This window comes from Gilbertella persicaria (genome assembly GCF_025201335.1).
Source record: "Gilbertella persicaria strain CBS 190.32 chromosome Unknown B0P05scaffold_47, whole genome shotgun sequence".
NCBI lineage: Eukaryota > Fungi > Mucoromycota > Mucoromycetes > Mucorales > Choanephoraceae > Gilbertella > Gilbertella persicaria.
This window is the reverse complement of record NW_026252008.1, coordinates 163,822-182,632: the sequence shown is the minus strand read 5'-3', so window position 1 is coordinate 182,632 and position 18,811 is coordinate 163,822. Positions and strand designations below refer to the sequence as shown.

Here is an 18,811-nt window from a genome sequence, read left to right as displayed (position 1 = left end):
TTTTTTTAGAGTAAAAGGGAGCTAGAATGAAATATTGTAACCAGGAAGAATCTGCTTTTGGGGGCCAATATCTTTAGGTGTTTTTAAATGGTTCTTCTCCTTGAAATAAGGAGAGAGCGCATTTACTGATCATGAATTGCAGTCTCGAGAACGTTTAAGCCTTCAATGTGATCGATTGTTCGCTTTAACTTTTAAATACGATTGATTGCCCCATTTATTTAAAAAGCCTATTTATTCGTCATTATACGAGTGTTTAAATGTCGGGGAAAAGTACATTGTTTGTTGCCTATAAGGCAGTGATTTTTCCTTGCAAACAGTATAGTAAAGTTAAAAAGATCCAGAAATCATATTATCTATTATTGATATTTACTTTCCTTCTCTTGATATATAGCTATGTCTGAAAAAATAGAAAGCCAAGTAGCACTAAAGGATGATACTGAGAGTAGTGTTCAAGCCAATTCATTCACAGAAGATTGTTCAGTCAAAGTAAGCCTTTCAAAGATTGAAATGAAAGCATTCATGTTGGTAGAATAAAATATCGAAAAACAAGAAATGGTTTATATTGCTGATTGTAGCATTACAAGGGTTTCTAGGTCCATTGACCAGTTCAATTTACGTACCAGCCATTGATCAAGTAAGACAGTCATTTAATGCATCCAACACATCCATCAATGCTACTATATCACTGTATGTTTTTATTATGGGACTAGCTGTATGTTATATTCATCAAAACTATACGCCTCATGTCTTCTTTTCTAGCCTTTACTTTGGGCATCTCTTTCAGAAAGACATGGACGCCGAACTGTTTATTTATTAGCAACTATTTTGTATGTAGGTTCAACGATAGGATGTGCCCTTTCGAATTCTGTAGGTCTTTTTATTGCTTTACGAGCAATACAAGCAGTAGGAGCCAGTGCAGCACAGGCGGTGGGTGCAGGGTAGATCCATTATTTTTCATGTGTTTTGTCAATACTCATTAATTAGATAGAACCATTACTGATCTATTTGATGTGCACGAACGAGGCAATGCTATGGGTCTCTTTCTTTTAGGTCCGCTAGTTGGCCCAGTTGTCGGCCCTATTGCTGGAGGATTTATCAATGAATGTAAACAGAAAATACCCAAAAATAAGGAGAGTCTAATAATGTGATTCACATAGACATGAACTGGCAATTTATCTTTTGGTTCTTGTCTGCTATGGGAGGATTGATTTTCATTTTTATTTTGTTCTTTTTACCAGAGACATCTGTTCTTATTCTCAAAAGACGAGCCCTAGCTAAGCAAGTAAAAGAGACGGGTACGACAGTTGTACAAGGTACGCTCCAGAAACAAAATGATGGTAAAGAAACTTTCTTGGAAAGCATGGCTAGACCCTTCAAGTTTATTACAAAACCCCTTGTTATTATTGCCACAACACCTTACTCGATGGCTTACGGCTTCATGTATTTTGTCATTGCTAGTCTTCCCCATCAACTTTCTATTCATTATCAATTCTCAAGTTATCAAATTGGTTTATCCTATTTGGCCAACGGGATAGGAAATGCATTAGGTGCTTTTATTTCGGGAAAGCTGTCAGATCGTCAACTCAACAAGTATAGCCAGATAAATGAAAAAAGGACGCATTTGGAGGCTCGATTACCCCCTATGTGGATTGGTATTGTACTGCTTCCTGTTGGAGAACTAGTCTATGGCTGGTGTATTCAACTCAATGTGCATGTCATGGCTAGTTTGACTGGCTTATTTTTATGTAAGTCTCAATCTAGAGTAGCAGGATAATAAATTCGTATAGTGGGACTAGGTGTGGGTTTTGTCCAGACGCCTTGCAATACCTATATTGTGGATTCTTATCAGCAACATTCAGCCTCTGTCATGAGTGTGGCTAATCTGATGCGATGCATCTCGGCGGGATGTACTCCTCTAATTGCTCCTACTTTAATTGATCAAATTGGAAATGGATGGTCTATGACTATCCTTGCTATTCTTAGTCTATTGAGTGGTATTTGTATTTTTTTAGTCCAAAAATATGGTGAAAGATGGCGACAACCAATGTAATTATTTATTTGATATGCAAGGCAAAAAAAAGTATAAAATAAACTGTTTTTTTTCTTATCATTGAAGCTCTTTTTTTCTTTATCTTGAAATGGAACCTTTTTTTTCTGATTCTCAATTCTTTTTGTTTGTTAAGCTTAAGTAACTGTTTAGTCATAGAGGCATCAATGCTTTAAATCATCCGAGGATTACTTGAGCATATAAATATTTGTTCTCGGAAGAACACCTGTAATTGGGCTTAATAGTAAAGCTTTACAAGAGATTGAATGAGTCCGAGTAGATTTTCGATAATCCACTCAAAGACTCTACTTGCATGTTTAGATCGCAGTCGATAAAAAGGGACGAAACCTGACATAATTATGTCTTAGAAACAGATATAAATAATCAGAAAACACGAAAAGAGATCTTTCTTAATTACATTTTATTATCATGAAATATATCTTGCCACTTTCTTTAGCCTGTCTTTTCATCAGTGGGAATGAAGCATTAGCAGTAAAAGAAGTCCCTGGAGGCATTGCTAGTCATTTTCCTTCGCATATTGTCAAATTCAAACCCGCCAATACTATGAATATCACTGGTACGTTGACAAAAAAAATTGAAGAATGATGCTCATTTTATTCATTAGGATTTGAACCTACTTCTTTCATCAAAAAGCACTACACTACCTTTCAAGCAACAAAGACAACTTTACAAGGAAAAAATGCTCTTATGGATACAGGCGTTACAGACGACATTCATCAAGATGACCTATCTACAGAGTCAATCAGAAATATCGAAATTGGCCAAGAATTCAAAGCTGTTGCTGGTTTCTTTAATCCTTCATTTGTCAGTTACCTAAATCAATTGGAAGATATTGAATACGTTGAGCCCAATCAAATCTACAAAGCTGCCATTCAGCCTATCGTTTCTTCTCCTCAACCTTATTCAGCAAGCAATGTCCCTCTTCAAAGATCTAAAAAGCATCGTTACAAACAACGTACCTCTAAACAAAAACGCGGTATAATGACTCAAGAAAACGTACCAAGCTGGGGAATTGCTAGAATCAATCGTAGAGAGCTCAGTGATCTTACTACTTATTCTGCGGACGATGCTGCAGGGTAATTATATTTTTAATCAATCAAATCTCATATCTTTGTTCTATAGTGCTGGTGTTCATGTCTATATTTTCGATTCGGGCATTAATGCAGATCATCCAGATTTTGGTGGCCGCGCAAACATGGAAGCTAGCTTTATAGACTATGAAGACGACACAGATCATGCAGGTCATGGTAAGAATACAGATATACCTTTTTTTAAAAAAAAATATATTTATTTAAGAAAAGGAACGCATGTCGCTGGTACCATTGGTGGAAACTCATTTGGTGTTGCAAAAAACACAATACTTCATGGTATCAAGATTCTCGATCGTAACGGTGATGGAGCAACATCTGCATTAATTCAAGCCATTTCTTATGTAGCTCAAATTGCTCCTCCGGGTAATAGCATTATCAACCTCTCTTTGACAGGTCCTCGCTCTCAAACAATTGACGATGCACTCTCTACTGTCGTTCAAGAATATGGTATTCCTGTCTTTGTCTCTGCTGGTAACTCTGGTGACGATTCTTGCAAATATTCGCCTTCTGCTAATGCTGATGTGTTTGCTGTTGGTGCTTCTGATGAAAATGATATGATTCCTAGTTTTTCTTCTTATGGTGATTGCGTCAATGTATATGCCCTGGTACAAACATCACAAGTAGCTGGCTTGGTGGAGAAAGCCAAACTATGGATGGAACAAGGTAATTGTTTTATTTATATTACCTTCTTGAGTTTATGCTAACTTTTTTTCTGAAAAAAAACAAAGTATGGCCAACCCACATGTTACTGGGATTGCTGCCATGTTACTTGGTGAATATCAGTTCAACTCTGTGCATGAATTATATGATAAGATTAAGTCCATGGCTACTCAGAATGTCTTAAGATTTGAAGCAAATGAGGGTGATGATTACGAAAGATTGCTTGCTTACAATGGCCTTGAGTAGATAGAAAATTGCGAAAAAAATCGTGAATAAAAATAAAAATGTCAACATAAGCGTTTCATTTCTTACAAAAAAAAAAGATCTTTGATTATTTTTCGCATAGACTTTTTTGAATAAGTACAAGCAGAGATAAGAGCAATTAGTTGAAAAGTATTTTTATTCATCTAATTATACACTATTTCTTCTGCCTCTCTTTCCTTTCACTTCCTTTCCTGCCAATTGCGAACTATTATCAGCGTCGCTAATTCTACCAGTAGCATACCCGGCTTTTTTCCAACGACCGACAATTTCTTTACCAACTTCATAGCCAGTTTGGAAGATATCATTGTATTTTGCAAATTCAAGTGTGCCCCATTGTTGAACAGGTAGCTTCAAATACAACGAACCATCTGTGATCTTGGCTTCTTCAAGTTTAGCAACACTACTCACATAGGCAAGTCGACTTTGAATATCTGCAATACTTGGCACATTGTATGTTCTAAAAGGATTGAAACCATGCAAAAGAGCCCACCAACCACTAATTGAATCACCATAATGGACAGGACTTGTGTCGTCTTCAGAAGCCACATCGACAGCAATGATGATATCCGCGCCCATACTCTTAGCAACAGACACAGGCAAATTGTCCATATACCCACCATCCACTAACATATTACCATTGTCGCAAATAGGGGCATATAACCAGAGAGTGACATGGAAGCACGAATGTAACGCCATGCATAGCCAGTGGTATGTACTTCCATACGAGAGAAAGTGATGTTAGTGGTAACAGCAAAATAAGGTAACCAATAGTCTTCGATCTGACTGTCGCCCACACATTTCCAAACAGCACGGTTAAACTCATGACCTGTAAACCAAGCAGTGACTGGGTAGGTCAAGTCCATGATCTGCCTCCAAATACTCGACACACGACCTGCAAACATTCTGCTTCTAGCAATAACAGACACCAAATCCATATTCTTGGCATAAAGGCCACCTACAAAACTACCAATACTTGTGCCACCGATAATATCAATAGGAATTCCTGCTTCTTCAATAGCCTGGATTACACCAACATGACCTATACCTCGAGCGCCACCACCACCAAGCACTAATGCAACTGATTTGCCACAAAGTCGTCGAGCTAATCGAGCGAAATCGTTGCGAGAAGGAGAGTGTATAGCATTGATTGAATTAGTGGTTGATTTCTTCACATCGAGCAAGCGACCAAAGTTGGGTACAGCAGAGTAGTATTCTTTGATTTGGTCCTTGACATTGGCCAGCATGTTAATCGATCCTGCAGTCATCTTTCGACCTTGTTCAGCTAACCATGGGGGTCTAAATCTTTCAGTTACTGTCAATGCTGCGTGTTGTCTCATGGGCATATAAACGTGATGATGTGCTTGAATCCAAAGACGGTTCTAAACAAAACATCAGTACCGTATTGACTGCTTTTATAAGATTTTACCTTGAGCCAGTTTTGCGTTGTTCCTGAAGTACAAGAACGCTCGCCATGCAACAAGACCAGTTCTTTTCTGGCAGTTGTCTTCATGTTGATCAAAAATCGTTCATATTCCCCAACAGATGGATCGCCATCACCAAGGCCAACTAACAAAATACAATCCGATTGACGAATACAAGTACGTGTCCATTGAGAAGTAACACCACTATCAGCTAAATATAAAACAATACGATACTTTTCTTCTTGCTCTGCAAGCCAGGAGGCCATCTTGAGTTTACCCAAGCGAGAAAATGCATATTTGCCCATCATTGTAGTGACAGTAGCACTGTTTAACAAAGCACAGGTGGCACCCACGGAATGAATCAATTCCGTCTTCAAACTTTCGGCGAATTCTGTAACGGGGACAGAAGAATTCACAGGAATAATACCGACAGTCTTGAGGTTGACATTGTTGCGACCGTAAAGCTCTGGGTAGCGGTTCATGTTGCCATCAGCAATGGAAGAAATAGCAGCCGTAGCATCCGCTGTTGACTTGAGTTGCAAGAGCTTGGGACCTTGGCCTCCACCATTGGAAGAGTTTGAGCGTGTCACCAATTGAAGAGAACGGAAAGCAACCATGCGAGAAATCTGAAGTGTGATTTCAGGATGACGCATTGCCAAAGCATTGAATAATGTCTTGGGCATACGAGCAAGTTCGGTATCACGAATAGCATGGAGTGTAGCAGCAGTGGAAGCGCCAGCTAATACAAAAAGTTCAATAAAAGACATACAATGTAGCAATGCTACTTACTTAATACTTCTAATTCGCCCACAGTATCACCATGACCAAATTCACCAAGGATTTCAATTTGACCATCCTTCTTTTCATGAATTGTTCTCAGACGACCATGCAGAACCATGTAGACATCATCTCTGGGTTCGCCTTCTTTGCAAATAATTTGACCAGCACTCACTTGCATCCATTCCAGAGCAATATCGATGTGTAAAACTAGACAAAAAAAAACATAATGAGTTCAAAACGTAAAGTAGCTAAAGCTTACTTAATGGACTGACATGACCCACAAGTTCATTGGCAAGCTTAAGCATGACTGCAGGGTTTTTATCAATGATGCGATCCAGACGTTTCTTGGAGACATAGCCCACATAAGTATCTGTCTTGGCTCGAATCTCAACAAAGCTAGGGAAGCCCGTCAAAGCATCAAGGTAGCCAGCTAAACCTCCAGGTTTAATGATATATAAAGGTTTCTTGATTTTCTCATGTCCTTCTTCATTGTTGTCCTTTTCATTTGAGTGACCGGCGGGGGCTTCAGATGCAACTACTTTGTCTTCTTTACCATGATGTGTGCTATAGGTCATAAAATTGACACCAGAATGTTTTTGCTGTACTGATTGTTGTTGACCAGAGATGGAAGAAGTAGAAGAAGAAGGAGATAAGGTGAGATCAGGATCAATGACTCGAGACTTGCGACGATTAGCACGGCTCTTTGACTTTTTCTTGGTAGATTCTCTTGATCCAACATTGTTCAGGACATCTTCGCCAGTGGCAGGTGTCATAGAGGCTTCTAAAAGACCATCGATAACAAAAAACAAGCCATTGTTGTGAGCACCTTCACGTACAAGCACAGCATCTTTAGGGAAATACAGGATCTGAACGTCATCGGGTGAAATGGGTGCAGAGCTTTTGTGGTTACTAAAGATATCAGAGTTTGTGTTTCCAGAATGAACAGAAGATGTAGTTGAGCGAGCATCAAGATCATCATCATAATAAAGACTATCCAAGGCGTCTAATGAAGGCGAATTGCTTGTGTCGACTGTACCTGTATGCGAGAACAAATCCATAGGATAATGAGGAAAGCGGCGAGGATTGCGAGGTGACATGGTCAAGGAACGAGGCGATTGTGTGCCTTGAGGCGTACTCTCATTGGCATCAGGTAATTTGTGCTTGATACCTAATGCTGCAGACACACATTGCATGACGGATGTTCTTAAATGTTCATCGTCTTCCATACTATATTCCCCTCTTCTGTTCATTTTTTGACGCATCAAATGTGGAGATCCAGATTTTGTGGCAGAAGTAGGCGAATTACCAGAGTTAACACTAGAAGGACTATTACCATGCAAAGAAGGAGTGCCAGGAATATCAATGATACCAATAGCACGTATAATGCCAGAGTTTTCACTTCGACTGATTTCAGAAGGGCCTAAACTACTGTCTCCATCTTGAGAAGAAATTTCTTCGTCATTAAACTTGCGTCGCAAACGGTCCATGCCTCCAGGCACAAAGAAATCAGGAGGTAATTCATGCAAATTACTGGCTGATTCATTAACCAACTTTTCCAAGCGCAACAGTTCCTTTGTAAGCCCTAGGTAACGATGACTTGTCATGAGAGTAACTCGCTGAAATCGAGTCATGATAACTTGAACAATATGAGCAGCTGCCTTAGGAAACTTTTGAGTTAGTTTGTGAAAAGCTTCTTCTGGAATGACAGCTAAAGTGGTATCTACTGTAGCACGGGCAATAATATTGGGATGAACAGATCTATAAGATCGTCGCAAACTATCATGTTTTGTACGTTGTTTTGAGATACCTGAGGATGTAGACAATTTGCGCAATGGTGCAGGCATAGCAATCTCGTTGTTTGTTTCATACGATTCCTGTGTATCATGTTCACCTGTAAAATAGTTGTCTTCCAAGTCGCTTGCTAATTGAGATAAAGTGGTAGCTTTCATTGGTTTTTGAGGATTACTGTTGTCAGATTCGGGTCGAGAAGTAACACCACTGGGAGCACCCGAGTCTTCTAAGCCAGGAAAGACTTGACGCCATTCATCTATGTTTGATCCAGCCATAGGATCCATCAGCAAAGGTGCCAGGCGGGACAAATGAGATCGTTGGCCTTGCGTTGATTTTTGTCTCTGTCTTTCTTTGGCTTCAGAACGACTAAAGCTTTCTCTAAAAATAGACAAAATAGTAAACAAACTCGAAAGAGTGCCACCTGCACTAACTTCGTTGATCAAAGTGTAATTCTTGAATTTATCTCTCTTTCTGTCCTTTTCTCCGTCAAGATACTCTGATGGTGTACGCCATGACTGATAATGATAGTCCTGCTCCAAATCACTATCTGTTTCATCCTCGTCGTCCTCATCGTTGGCATTTTCAGGCTTCACAAACATTTGCACGTGCCCATCGACAACAATGTAAAACGAACGCTCTTGTTCCGGGTTTCTAAAAAGAGTGTCGCCGGCTAACATTTTCTTTGTCTGCAAATGACGAGCAAGTTCATGAAACACGGGCTGCTCGAGGTAACCAAATATTTTGATGGACGACAAAAATGCTGACAAGAATTCATCAGGATAATTCTTGTAGCCTCCTGGTTTGCTAAAATCTCCATAATCCTCTTCAGTGTCTGGGTGTAAATCAAATGACGAAGCTACCTTGGGTGGTTTGGTGATTGGTTTAAGACGAGAGTATTTTGTCAAAAATCGATAGCGCACAATCAAATAAGCAATCGTCGCAATTACTGCCAGGATAACCAAGAGAGATGAAAAATTAAGGTGAAGAGTAAAAGACCAGGTCAAGACTCGGTAAAAAAACAAAGGGATAGATATCGTAGTGAAACTTACAAATCGAAGCAAAGTCCTTGGAACAAAGCCGATGACTCGAGAGAAAGCAGATCTATGTGTTTTTTGTTGTATTGCTTCGTAAAGCACTTCAGAAGGGGATGGTACTGTTACTGATTTAACGGTATCCTCCATAATTGCCAGATAAAAACAAGAAAGAACAAGAAAGAAAGAAGAAAAGAGAAGAACTTAATTTTATGAAAAGGTGGAGTTTCAAGATCGTATCGTGTAACAACATATCATCATATGAAAAGTATTTTTTAAATAAGACCTTGCTTGAGTCTGAGAGCATTGTGTTTAATCAAGACAAAAATATATTTCTTTGTGGATCTATAAATTCCTTGTTCATTGAATGGATATTAACACCCTTTGTTGTTCCTGTCGAGAGGAGTTGTTTACGTTTTTGTGTCACCAACATACTTTTGCATATTTTTATTGACTTTACTGAATTGACCATTTAAATCTATCAATAATCAAAAAATAAAAGAATTTATGCTATTCAAAGTGCTGTACATGGTTTATTTCTCTACTTTCAACAAGAATAATAAAAGAACTTTTGTTGAAATGAAGGAAATGACGTTAGAGCTGTTACACGAACAGAAATGTCATGGAAAAATCTAGAGATTAATACTCAACAAAACGAACAGAGATTCTCGCTTTTTCGGCAATTGTGATTCTAATTCAGCTGCTCATTTCTCATGATGTGTGGCTTATCAATCGACTCTGACAACATCAGAATGAATATTAGGTTATGCAAAAGCAGATTGAGCAAACATAATTTTCAATTTGAACTCAGGAAATAAGCATCGCACGCGTGCAGCTTTTCATTTCTTTTTTCGTTAAAATATGAGTGGAAATCCTTTTCTACAGCCAGATTCGCCTGGCCTAACGTCTTCTTCAAGAAACAGAATGGCTATGAGACCAGCTTATAACGCAATGCGTGCATCATCTGATGATTACCATGAATCGAACGACGACATGGTACAGGGCGACTTTTCTGAATTTGAAGGTATACATCATCTCGGAAGTTCGTTTCCATCGCAACTAAATCTTTATGCTAGCTGTATTGAGAGAGATTCATGAAGGATGGGCTTTTATGTTGGAAGACGACGTAAGCCAAAATAGTGATGTGCTGTTTATATTAATACACCATGCAGTTTGATCCAGTTGCTTTGACACTTAAACTAATGGACGACAGTTCTGTTGGTAAAAAAAAGGATTACAAAGCGTTTCAGCGTGTACTTTACAACCTCGATATGGCTCTGAAAACTATTGTCAATGGTATATTGACAGCTTGAGAATGATAGAGATTTTAATAGGATCACAATGTAGATTATTATAGAGGATTCAATAGTTCAATTGGCACTTTTGGTGGTGTCTTGCAATATATCAATGGTAACAGACATCAAAATACCATCCAATGTGTTGATACCATCATTAGATTCTTCAACTAGAGTAGTTCAAATGAAATCCAACTTGAAGAAATGCAAAGAAGAACTCCTCTCTAAAAGAAACGACTTGTTGAATTTATGGTACAAATCACAACAGTACAAAGAAATGCTCAGTCTTTTGGAGATAATGTAAGTCTTAGCCAGTTTGGGACGACCTACTCATTTTCATATAGAGAAGAACTACGAATTACACCAGAAAAGATTGAAGCCATGATGGAAAGTAAGCATGTCTTGGGTGCTGCTAAATTACTTGTGAGCTCTTTAAAGCAAGCCATGAACAAAGGAATGATGCAAATTGGTGCATTAGACGATGTTCGAAGAACCTTAACATCGCAAAAGAATGTATGTGAAAGGAAATAATTATGACTTGTGTTCAATAGACATATTAGCTCTTGTATGATATGCTTGTAGAAGAACTTCATAACCATTTATACCTAAAGAATTCATACTGTGATAACCGATGGGCAACTTACACACCTCAGCAGCAAGATTGTAAGTACATCTTTGGTTCAATGATACATACTAATTTAATAAGTGCCTGAAATTGCTGTCAAACCAAGAGAGTTTAACGAATCGTCACAAAAGGATCAATTTAAGGACTATCAAGATTTCGAAGACTTGTTTGCTATTGAAAATGACATTGTAGAGTAAAAGAAGACATGAGGATATCTACTGATATTATCTAATAGTTGACTGAAGATCCAGACAAAAATCCAGAAACAGACTCTTATTATTATATTGAGATCATTACAGAAGCACTTTTAGTGCTTGGAGAAATACCCGCTGCTATAGAAGTATATAAGCAGTACAAAACGGATGGAATTGACTTATTTGTGCTCTTTAGACAATTCAAGAACGACTGTCTGTTGAAATACATGCTATTGTAGACAAGACAATTGCACAAGTGGAGGCGAGGCATGTTAATACAGGAGCTACCAGTCGCAAAAATGATAAAAATACCGATGAAAATGATATTTATTGCCTTGATAAAGCAAACTCTGAATCAAAGAATGAAATTCTCAAAGATCTTTTATGGACTTTATATTCCAAATTAGAAGCTGTTCTTCGAGGACATCGCTTTTTAGAAACCTGTGCAAGAAGAATCAAAAAGGTAGGTATATTCAGTGAAGTGTTCAATTTTAATGAGGCATCCATAGAGAATTCAAACTGCTAAGGCAAACTCAGAAGAAGGTAAGTCTTTGCATTGCTGATATAGTCTAATCGTTCTTTTCAAGTCGGATTTTCTACTGATTTCAATATTTATCATTTTCACGAAATATGGAGACCTGTTCAGACTGAGGTATGTTTGAAGCAACGAACTATAGGTCAGTAAGATTTATATGTTTGAGTAGATTCGTTCTATCTTGCAAGACTATTTGTCAAGCTCAGATCAAAACATTGTCTCTGTCAACGAAAACACTTCAAACAAATCGTTCCGTGGTAAACGTGATAACCCTAGACAACTGTTTTCTTTTGCAGAAGCGGGAGGAGACAATGAACTGGATGAGTCTTATGAAGGCTTAAAGAAAACATTGCTTCTTTCATACAAGAAGCAAATTCCGGGCTTTGATGTTTCTAACCCAAATGCGTCCATTCATTCTACTATTGTTGATAAGTTTGCAAATGATGTGTCATCCAAGGGTCACAAAGTCTTGGTTAAGCCTGACGCTTATAATGTTAGTGTCTTATTGAAGCCTACAATGGCATTCTTACAACGTCTACGACAAGTATTTCCAAACTAGTAAGTCAAAATGACTTAAACCAACCAGTATACTCATCTCTTCCTCAAAAAGTGATGATCACAATGAAGAAGGATTTGGCAGCTTCTTGGATGATTTTGCTGTAAATGTATTTTTACCTCAGATTGAAGAAAAAGTTATGCAACTTATACAACATGCTACTGTTGGTAAGGCTAATCTATAAACTTAAAAGAACATGCATTTACACATATGAAATAGGCTTGGATGCATTTCAAGATGCTCGCGATTACAAAAACTACTCTAGATACCCTATTGCCAAGGTAAGAAAAATGCAAGCATACATAATAGTTCATCATTTTTTTAGAGCGCTGTTGCTTTGATCTCTGTCATTCAGAGCTTGTGTCGCACTATGCATAGTATGCCTTTTCATACTGACGAATATGTCCGACTAGTTGAAGTAGTTTTACTCAAGTTTTATGAAAAATGTTATCAACGTTTCTATTGTAAGTGATAGTTTTGTCTATTGGGTGTCTAATTGTTTCAAAGCTACTGTTGCCCGTGGAAGCTCTTACGCTGATGATCAGCAGAAAAATGTCACCGATGTTACTATTAGTACCAGTGGTGACTGGGCTCAAGATGAAAGTCTTGTCGGGCTGCTTGCACAAAATCCATTCTTTAATGAGGACTCGGTAAAAACAAGCGAATCACTCATGTTTGGAAACTAAAGTTTCTATAGAAAGCAGATCACGAATTCATAAAGGCATTAAACCAAGCGGTATGTACATAATATGCTATACAGGATCACTTATTTGTCTGTTTATTAAGGAAATTGCCATGGAGCTGAAACTCAAGAACGATAGATTGTTAGAATCCAACGAATTGATTTTTGATTCCAAGAAATTGATTGCATTAGGCAGACTATACCATACCTTAAAGTGGTTTGTACGTGAAATATGGGACTTACGCTCCTCTGATCTGCCTCCATCAACAGCAGTTAATCAAGAGCAAGAGTCTCTGGAAGTCAGAAACTCAAAACGATGGTCAAGTCAAGATTCCAAACCACAACTACTCGAAACAAATGATAACACGACGCCTGTTGTTCTACCTCTTCGAGGAGAAATTGCAAAGTAAGTCTATTCCTATATGTCAGTTTCGCTGATTCTATTGATAGGCGATTTGATGCTTTGCTCACGACATACCAACAACTTGCAGAAACATGTCTATTTACATTGCGTTTGGAAGGCCGTTGCCACACCATGTATTATCTTGAAATGGCAATTCGTGATGGCAATTACCATCTTGAAGACGAGTCGTTTGAACCTGATCCATATATCATCACTCTTAACTCTGATCTGATGGAGCTTGACGACTGTATTAATGCTTCTCTTCCACCTAGAGACGAGCTGTAAGTATGATCAAGCGTTATTCATGCAACTCACTTAAACAGGTTTGCATTTGATGGCTTGCCTGGATTGATTGTACATCTCTTGATATCCGAGGCAACGTACATTAAGCGACTCAACAAGAATGGTGTACAAAAGATGGTTCGAAATATTTTAGCACTTCAACAAAACTTGAGTAATTTTGTACCCTTGTCTCAGTGCTCAGTGATGCAGCGCGCAAGAGAGTACTATCAGCTATTCGGTCTAGGAAGTGAGGTAATGAAGGTTATGTAAAGTATAGTACACTGATGCATAATGGATAGGGCATCATTAAATCCATCCAAGAAAATGGGGCTAAATATACCTTTGATGAATACCGTGTCATACTTGGTTTAATTCACGACATTAGTCAAGAACAAGATGAGGAAGGTAAAAGTACCACACCTGCTTCTGCAGAAGAAAAGTCAAATGGCTCTAAATATAGCGAATGGTTAATGAAATTGGTGGACTTAATGGCAGATGACGAAGACTAATAAAGACCCTCTTTATACGATTGACTTATGGCACAAGTGTTAGTGAATGTAACAACAGAAACAGGAGAACATAATGGTTATGTCGAGGGTAGCAACGATATGTCAAATCATATCAAGGGGGATGCATGCATCTGCATGACAGCTCTTAGCTAGATAAGGGCAGGTGGTGGCACATAATATAAACAATGGAATTTAGGCGCTCCTGCTTTTTAGGAGGAACAAACAAAGACTATCATGTAACTCAGCACTTTAGGAAGATTCCATGTATTTTGTTTGCCAATCAAGGAGAAGATAAGAATAGTACAGGATTGTTTATTCTTTATTAGGCCTTTTTGTATATGTGAGAGGCAGTGAGGTGACTTTTTTCTTTGCTTAATATAAATTGTCCCTCTCTTTTTTTTTCTTTCTCTTTTATAATCACTTATCTTTCTCTCTTTTTACTATGTTGCGTCAATCAGTGCTCCACCAACCATTTTCTGTTGGCATCGGTAATGCTTCTTCAAATGAAGTTGCTATTCAAAAATCCTTGTTGCTTGATATTGTCAACGAGAATCATCATTTATATCAAATGGAAGTTAGAGATAGACCAAACAACATTATCCGTGTCCTTGTTGAGTTACATAAATTAGGAGGTAAGTTGCTTATAACAATGAACAGGCTTTACTAAATTGTTGTTTAGCAACTCAGGAACAACTTTCTATGGCCTATCAAAAGACCTTACTTGAAGTGGAACCTATCCGGTTATCTGATTCCCATAAAATTAATGAGAGAAACTGGCAAGAGTTTCTCGGATTATCATCGTATGTATCTAAAATAAGCTGCTAATTCAGCTGATTTCCAAAAATAGGTTTTATGGTGATTACCTGGTATTCTTTGACAACCAATTGTCGCTGTTGGGATTAGATGAGACACTCGACCGATACTTTTATTCTATCCCTCCTTCGATGGGATCGCAACTACAACCTATAGTGCAACTTGCATTTGGTATTGAACATGATTTACCCCAAATAGTCACACAAGCACTTGCTTACTACACTACATCATACCTCGATGTCTCGAGTATTCTTGACTATTGTGATGACCCAGCATCAAACTCTAATTCAAGGGCCTCACAGGATGCTCTAAATACTATTCTTTTCGATCTTATTCGAGCGGACCAACGCTTTGATGGTAAAATTGAAGGCTACAACACTTTTCAATCTGCTGTCAAGCTCCTATTAAAAAGCAAATATGACTTACTCAAGACATACGTAAAGACATGGTCCACGCTCTCAGATTCCGAGAGTCGGTTAGAAGCCCTTGTATTTTCAGCTACCACCTTGTACAAGATGGCCTCACGACAGCAACACGATGCGGCACATGTTGACCTTGACTGGTTCTTAGCAAGCGGACAATTGATCGATGCTACACTAGCGATCAAGCAAATCATGCGCCCCGACTTTTTAGAGGATTGGGTCAATCTTCTATTTTTAAATACACTGTGCACTTATGTGGTACAGGGCAGACCTATAAATAACAAGAACAGCAAACAACAAATGGAACATACCAATTTTGAATCATGCACAGCAACCATACTTCACAACTCTTTAGATCCTAAACTTGTTCTGGCTTTTACGTCTTTGCTTAAGGTGACAGAACAATATCCTCATTTCAGTTCACTGTGCCTTGATGTTGCTAACATGCTCGCTTTGTTCTCAAAAGATGGTACTTGGATTAAAGGTGGTCTTGGTTGGACTTGTTGAAAATGTTTTTATTTTTCTGAATACAGTTGTTCTATATATCCAATTGATAAAAAGTTTATTTCTGAACTGAAAATTACGCAATTCAGTGCTGCCAAACAGTGTTGACCCTCCTTCAGTTCATACATAAAAGTGCTGAGATGCCTTTAATTAGGAGCAAAACGCACTGCAAAAAAAAAAAAAAAAAAAAAAAAAAGGTTGTGGTTTTTAGTCTTCAAGGAAGATAATTTTGCACTTTTTGTGAGCTATTTGGCATTCAATAACTAACCTTAACACAATTGATGTATGGTCAATTGAATTTGATTTGGGGGATACACTATACCATCGAGAGTGGTGATGCGTGCGCCTCAACATAATTGACTTGCAAATGACGATTTAAAGACACACAACAAGCTTTGAGTGGTTTCTAACCCAAAAACTTGCTTTTAATGACGGTTTGTTTTGATTCCGGACATGTTATAGCTTAAAATAAAACAGCTTAACAAGAAGCAGATATACCCTTTTATATTTTTCGTTTATATTCTTTTATGTTCAGATTTGAACATTTATCTTAAAGTTGTAGACTTAGCAAAGGCATACTTTGATGCAAAAGTCAAAGTAAATGAGCATTCTTTAAGAGGTTCTTCCTATACTCCAATGAGACATAGAATTAAAGCAAGAAACTTTTTTGCCATGGAACTTGTCAGACTTTTACTTTGATAGATTTGTTCATCACTTTTAACATTTAAACAGCTGTTCATAGATTCTATCTATTTATCTGCTGCCATATACCTGTCAAAAAGCTTAGTCTTACCTATTTATGCATAACTCTAGCTTTGTTAGCATTGTTTGGTGCACAAAAGCAACTTTATAATGCATTTGATAAGATAGTAGCGTAAAGGCCATTTGTTCATGCATCTCTTAAAGTAGCCAAGGCAACAGATTGATTGGCTAAGCCACCTGACTTCGAATATGGTATTTTTATTTCCAGAAAAAATTTTTTCTTTTTCAAACCCTTGTCTTTAATTTCTACATTGTTGTCAAAATAAAGACCATATTGCTCAGGGTACCCAAACTCTTGTTTAGCTAACCTATGGAGCTAAAAGAGTGCTACCTTCCAGCCGTGTAGCTGTATCTGTTCAGTGTTTTGCTTTTTTGGCGCTGTTTGGATATGACGTTGTACTAAGACCTGTGTAACCAAAAGCTGGGGACAATAGCGATTGTTTATACACGTACGCACTAATTGGCTGCAGAGATCAGGTTTCTGGGTTTACTGATTCTCAATACATAGATACTTGTACTCCGGGGTACTTGTATACACAAAGGGAAAAAAAGAATGCGCAGTAGCATTCATACATACAAAGACAGAAGACGAGCTATCTTCAAACTACTGCAAATACTTGTACTTCGGGGTACTTGTATACACAAAGGGAAAAAAGAAGGCATGGTGTCACTTTCTAGGCTGAAACTGGTCTTTCTCTATCGACAAGGCTTTCTCTCAGGTGTCTCCAAGGTTACTCAGCAAGTCTCAAGGTCAATCAAGAATGGCTCTCATGGCTCAGTGGATATCTAGTAAGTATCTTCCAATGGTATTAAAAGTATAATACACTAAAGTCCTTTTGTTTAGGTGTTTGCAAGGCTGGTCATCAAGGTCTGTTACTGGTCCAAGACTGACTCTCTCCCTGGTTCTACCCTGTTATGGTTAGCAAGCTCAAGATCCCTAGGTATACTCTACTTATGGTGGTGTCTAAGGCGTCTCCAAGGTTGGCCATCATGGTGTGTTACTGGTGCAAGACTGTCTCCCTTTGATTCTGGTTCTTTCAAGCGTTTCAAGGTATCCATTGAAGGACTCAACAGATCTTCGCAATGCCGTCTGCTTTCTTCAGTCTTGTCTGTTTAAGAGTCTGATCAGCTCTTATTGAAGCAAGAAGAGGGTTTGGTTAGGCTTGATCATCCTAATCAAATCCACAATATGTTTGTGCTGTGTATACCAAATTCCTTTTTGTTTTTTACTAGCGTGTCCCCCCTCCTTCCCATCTCTACTTTTCTTTTCTTTTTTGTTGTGTTGTGGTTTAACTGTTGAAAAAGTAGGTGCATTTCTTCGTTTATGTTGTTTTTCTCTTCTTGGACTGAAGAAGGTTTTGTCTGGTGTCTTTAATGTAAGTAATAGTTGTCTTTTTCTTGTTTTACAGTCAGTGCCTGTGGTTGACTAGATCTTGTGCTTGCGCATTGTCTATTCATCTTTAGTTATTGGCAAAAACAGTCTTAAATAAAAGTAATGGGTTGAATCCACTAGTATAACTGCTTTATCCACTCACCTCTGTTGCTTTATTGTTGTCTTTTATTGTTAGTGCGAGTTGATCAGAGTACAGTTCACTTATTGAACTACAGCGATGTTGCTTTGATTGTACTATGCCATTACGTTTTGCTTTTGTGAATCTGTTGTCTAGTCTTTGTAACAACTGGATCAAAACGCGATTATGGTTTGTGAATGTCAATAAAAAAGAAATGATATTCAAAAGCAGCGAATACATACTAGAAAAAGAAAATTGGGTTTGAAATACGGAACCCTCTTTCTACAAGACATCCATTATTAGTTATACTTTAAATTGATCTCTTTAGTCTCAAGAGTGCCATGTACTATAGCAAATCCTACTAGAGTGCGTTCTGTGTATTGAATGATACATAATTAAGTACGCACTTACTTATTAATGTCTATTAAAGAGCCTCTTTTATACTGATAACAGTGTACAATAAACTTTGAATGGAGATTTGAAGGCAATACTCAAATTAAGTCGCCTTTTTCATCTTGGTAAACTCGTTTTCTTTTCCTCAGAAATACCTAGAGATGACCTTGGCTTATTTCGGTTGGATCAGACCTATAGCACAACTGTTTAGCAAACACA

General features: G+C 38.0%; 5 protein-coding genes across 5 annotated transcripts; 4 read left to right on the top strand and 1 right to left on the bottom strand.

Moving 5' to 3' along the window:
- Positions 1 to 393: 393 nt before the first annotated feature.
- B0P05DRAFT_574668 (major facilitator superfamily domain-containing protein) lies at positions 394 to 2,050 on the top strand (the record flags this gene model as incomplete). The annotated part of the gene is made up of 6 exons (XM_051581582.1): positions 394 to 486; positions 530 to 712; positions 760 to 938; positions 989 to 1,104; positions 1,158 to 1,745; positions 1,788 to 2,050. The coding sequence occupies 6 exons, from the start codon at positions 394 to 396 to the stop codon at positions 2,048 to 2,050; spliced, it is 1,422 nt and encodes a 473-aa protein (XP_051431262.1).
- A 76-nt stretch (positions 2,051 to 2,126) lies between these two features.
- B0P05DRAFT_640613 (peptidase S8/S53 domain-containing protein) lies at positions 2,127 to 4,065 on the top strand (the record flags this gene model as incomplete). The annotated part of the gene is made up of 5 exons (XM_051583747.1): positions 2,127 to 2,624; positions 2,673 to 3,144; positions 3,191 to 3,315; positions 3,370 to 3,822; positions 3,854 to 4,065. Exons 1-5 carry the CDS (start codon positions 2,477 to 2,479, stop codon positions 4,063 to 4,065), a joined length of 1,410 nt encoding a protein of 469 aa, XP_051431261.1. The 5' UTR covers positions 2,127 to 2,476.
- A 90-nt stretch (positions 4,066 to 4,155) lies between these two features.
- B0P05DRAFT_557435 (uncharacterized protein) lies at positions 4,156 to 9,303 on the bottom strand. The gene is made up of 5 exons (XM_051580030.1): positions 6,544 to 9,303; positions 6,294 to 6,491; positions 5,510 to 6,243; positions 4,745 to 5,462; positions 4,156 to 4,706 (listed from the first exon to the last, which is right to left on the bottom strand). The coding sequence occupies exons 1-5, from the start codon at positions 9,254 to 9,256 to the stop codon at positions 4,231 to 4,233; spliced, it is 4,839 nt and encodes a 1,612-aa protein (XP_051431260.1). The 5' UTR covers positions 9,257 to 9,303; the 3' UTR covers positions 4,156 to 4,230.
- Positions 9,304 to 9,952: 649 nt separating this feature from the next.
- On the top strand, positions 9,953 to 14,579 carry B0P05DRAFT_557433 (Sec8 exocyst complex component-specific domain-containing protein). The gene is made up of 22 exons (XM_051580029.1): positions 9,953 to 10,130; positions 10,183 to 10,232; positions 10,279 to 10,402; positions 10,454 to 10,516; positions 10,563 to 10,701; positions 10,746 to 10,914; positions 10,962 to 11,064; positions 11,108 to 11,214; positions 11,262 to 11,366; positions 11,417 to 11,683; positions 11,730 to 11,763; positions 11,808 to 11,872; positions 11,925 to 12,313; positions 12,366 to 12,478; positions 12,531 to 12,592; positions 12,637 to 12,775; positions 12,819 to 12,961; positions 13,009 to 13,047; positions 13,098 to 13,399; positions 13,444 to 13,677; positions 13,720 to 13,930; positions 13,978 to 14,579. Exons 1-22 carry the CDS (start codon positions 9,968 to 9,970, stop codon positions 14,185 to 14,187), a joined length of 3,231 nt encoding a protein of 1,076 aa, XP_051431259.1. The 5' UTR covers positions 9,953 to 9,967; the 3' UTR covers positions 14,188 to 14,579.
- Position 14,580: 1 nt separating this feature from the next.
- Positions 14,581 to 16,002, top strand: B0P05DRAFT_557431 (uncharacterized protein). Its single transcript, XM_051580028.1, has 3 exons — positions 14,581 to 14,819; positions 14,867 to 14,987; positions 15,035 to 16,002. The coding sequence occupies exons 1-3, from the start codon at positions 14,630 to 14,632 to the stop codon at positions 15,927 to 15,929; spliced, it is 1,206 nt and encodes a 401-aa protein (XP_051431258.1). The 5' UTR covers positions 14,581 to 14,629; the 3' UTR covers positions 15,930 to 16,002.
- Positions 16,003 to 18,811: the final 2,809 nt, after the last annotated feature.